Source organism: Camelina sativa, chromosome 7 (genome assembly GCF_000633955.1).
Source record: "Camelina sativa cultivar DH55 chromosome 7, Cs, whole genome shotgun sequence".
NCBI lineage: Eukaryota > Viridiplantae > Streptophyta > Magnoliopsida > Brassicales > Brassicaceae > Camelina > Camelina sativa.
In genome coordinates this window covers 27,976,667-27,979,941 of record NC_025691.1, presented here as the reverse complement: position 1 = coordinate 27,979,941, position 3,275 = coordinate 27,976,667, and the positions used below count along the sequence as shown (strand labels likewise).

The 3,275-nt window shown below is 37.5% G+C and overlaps 1 protein-coding gene across 1 annotated transcript in view; it reads right to left on the bottom strand.

Annotated features, from left to right (window-relative positions):
• The window catches only part of LOC104705017, a 3,635-nt gene continuing 2,607 nt past the window's right edge, over positions 2,248–3,275 (bottom strand). Inside the window, exon 3 of the mRNA XM_010421009.1 lies at positions 2,248–3,268. Within this exon, the coding sequence (XP_010419311.1) occupies positions 2,763–3,268 (506 nt within the window). The 3' untranslated portion in view covers positions 2,248–2,762. The remainder of the gene's footprint in view (positions 3,269–3,275) is intronic.

Sequence of the window (3,275 nt, the reverse complement as noted above, 5' to 3'; positions counted from 1 at the left end):
CTCTAATCGCCAAAATGCCAGGTGAGTACAAGGAAAATGCGAAGTGCAGCAATTTTTCAGCCCTTTCTCCTATCAGTTATCATACTAATATCCCAAAACAATACAAGTCAAGTCAAGTCTATCCTTTTTGGCGATTAAATAGAAACCATTAAATAGAAACTAACACAAGAAATCTAACCCCAAAACACTCATTTATTAAAACGGAATCAAAGTGACAAGAGTAGAGTAAAACACCCAATAGATTTATGCTCTCTCCTTTGGCCTAACCCCACAAAATCTCCAAAGCAATTTCCAGCTAGGATAAGTCTCGCAAACGAAAGAGCTAATCCTTATTATATATAATTAAACCTAAAAGTAAAACGTTCCAGAAACAGGAGATCCTAAATAATTTCCTAAATCACAATATAAAAGTATTCAATCCATTCATTTTCCCCTGTTTTGATCTCTGTGAATCTCTGTTGAGTTAAGAAAAGAAAAAAAAAGAAGAAGATGAAGTTAAAAGGTTTACACTGTAAGCACAGGAAAGCATGACCGATTAGAGATCAGTTCATCTGAAGAAAGAGCAAACTATCACATATGGAAACTAGTTGAAAGCAAATCTCTGGATGCCACAGTTGTGAAGCGTAGTGTTTTTTAGCATGCAAGTATCATGTCAAAGAACCACACACTAGAGTAGCCTCATTCATATACATATATCCCAAAACATATTCTCTATCATAATTTAAGCATGTCGAGAAGCTGTTTCATGGGTACAGAAATACAAAAGATGTAATAATATTTCAAGAACTCACCAGCAAGAATTGCCTGCTTCATCAGTCATGAACAGTAGCAAGATTTCGTCCAACAAGTGAGACTTGCCAGAAGATGACTCCTGTGATAGCGTTGATATCTTTAACATTGACTCACAGAACAAACATGTTCTAAGTAACATCATAGCCATTAAAGCTCATGGAATATTTAACACAACACCATCATGTATCCTATAAAGTTCTCACCCAAGTGACCACCATCAATAGGAAAAGCAAAAGGTCTCTATCAATTTTCGACAAATGACCTCAGCATTTAATGCTTGGATAGGACGAGAAGCTGAAAGCAGAATCAGTAAGGGATTTATGAATCCTAATGCTTACAACATCCAGAGATTTTCCCTTTATAGCTACAACTTCTTGAATAGAGTTTGATCGTTTCAGTCAATTCTTTCCATATACAGAGGAACAAAAACTCCAGGTAAAGTATATAATTAAATCTGACGAAGAGTCTATGTACCAGACAGGAAACAACCAACAGTCAAGGAACGAGGCAATGTATTGTGGACTTCGTAAGAGAGAAAATTTCCATTAAAATGAGAAAACAAAAACGGATGTCAAATTTGTTATTAAGATATGAATTCTAAACAATGCTAAAAGACTAGGTTACATACAGAGCAAACTGCAGCTATTACATGATTGACATTGTACCTTGCACCGACTTGAAAGCACAGTATCTCTGCCAAAACTGTCTCCCCAATTCCCTTATTTGCCTCGGGTTTACACACAAAGCTCGAAACTCTTTGAGATTGCCAATTACCGCTAATCTTACAACATGGCAACCAACAACACGTATCTTTATACGGTTCTTTGAGATTAGTTCCATTTTTAATAATCTACTAACTTGCTGCTGCAGTCATAATGATGTGCTTTTCAGCTCAGAACTCATAACTTCATCTCTTTCTGGTTCATTGTGGAACTACACAGTAAATCTTTTTGCATCCAAAAATTAGTTGTCCCCTCNGCAAGATTTCGTCCAACAAGTGAGACTTGCCAGAAGATGACTCCTGTGATAGCGTTGATATCTTTAACATTGACTCACAGAACAAACATGTTCTAAGTAACATCATAGCCATTAAAGCTCATGGAATATTTAACACAACACCATCATGTATCCTATAAAGTTCTCACCCAAGTGACCACCATCAATAGGAAAAGCAAAAGGTCTCTATCAATTTTCGACAAATGACCTCAGCATTTAATGCTTGGATAGGACGAGAAGCTGAAAGCAGAATCAGTAAGGGATTTATGAATCCTAATGCTTACAACATCCAGAGATTTTCCCTTTATAGCTACAACTTCTTGAATAGAGTTTGATCGTTTCAGTCAATTCTTTCCATATACAGAGGAACAAAAACTCCAGGTAAAGTATATAATTAAATCTGACGAAGAGTCTATGTACCAGACAGGAAACAACCAACAGTCAAGGAACGAGGCAATGTATTGTGGACTTCGTAAGAGAGAAAATTTCCATTAAAATGAGAAAACAAAAACGGATGTCAAATTTGTTATTAAGATATGAATTCTAAACAATGCTAAAAGACTAGGTTACATACAGAGCAAACTGCAGCTATTACATGATTGACATTGTACCTTGCACCGACTTGAAAGCACAGTATCTCTGCCAAAACTGTCTCCCCAATTCCCTTATTTGCCTCGGGTTTACACACAAAGCTCGAAACTCTTTGAGATTGCCAATTACCGCTAATCTTACAACATGGCAACCAACAACACGTATCTTTATACGGTTCTTTGAGATTAGTTCCATTTTTAATAATCTACTAACTTGCTGCTGCAGTCATAATGATGTGCTTTTCAGCTCAGAACTCATAACTTCATCTCTTTCTGGTTCATTGTGGAACTACACAGTAAATCTTTTTGCATCCAAAAATTAGTTGTCCCCTCTTGGACAAGAGCAGGCTGAATCAGACAATATGTAACATCAACTTGCATGCATCACACCTCAAAGTCTTGTTCCTCGAAAGACCGCATGGAAATTTTCTCTCGGAGGATTGGCCAGTTTTCGCCAAGCTGCTGTGGATTTAACTCCATGGCAGTTCTAAAATCAAGCAGAGACACAGAATGATGATCTTGTGTTACGTCAGAAGGCCCATTGGGAGTTTGTATTTGCAAACTGTTACTTGGCCACACACCATTTACAATCTTGTTTTGACACTGCTGCTTGTCTATAGTTTGTTTCCCAGGATCACCATTATTGGACCGGGCTCCAACCAAATCAAAGCATGATTTCATCAGATTCTTCAGATACACATCCAACATGTTATTCAACGTCTTAGCACACTCCATTGAAACCCCTTCAAGACCCTGTGCTACTGCAATATTCTCCATCCTTTTCTTTAGCATCTCTATATCAGGTAATCCATCACTGTCATAACAACTATTTACGTCAGCGCTGGTCGAAACAGGAACCGTTCTACGAGAGCCACCGACGCTAGCTGAACAAAAAGG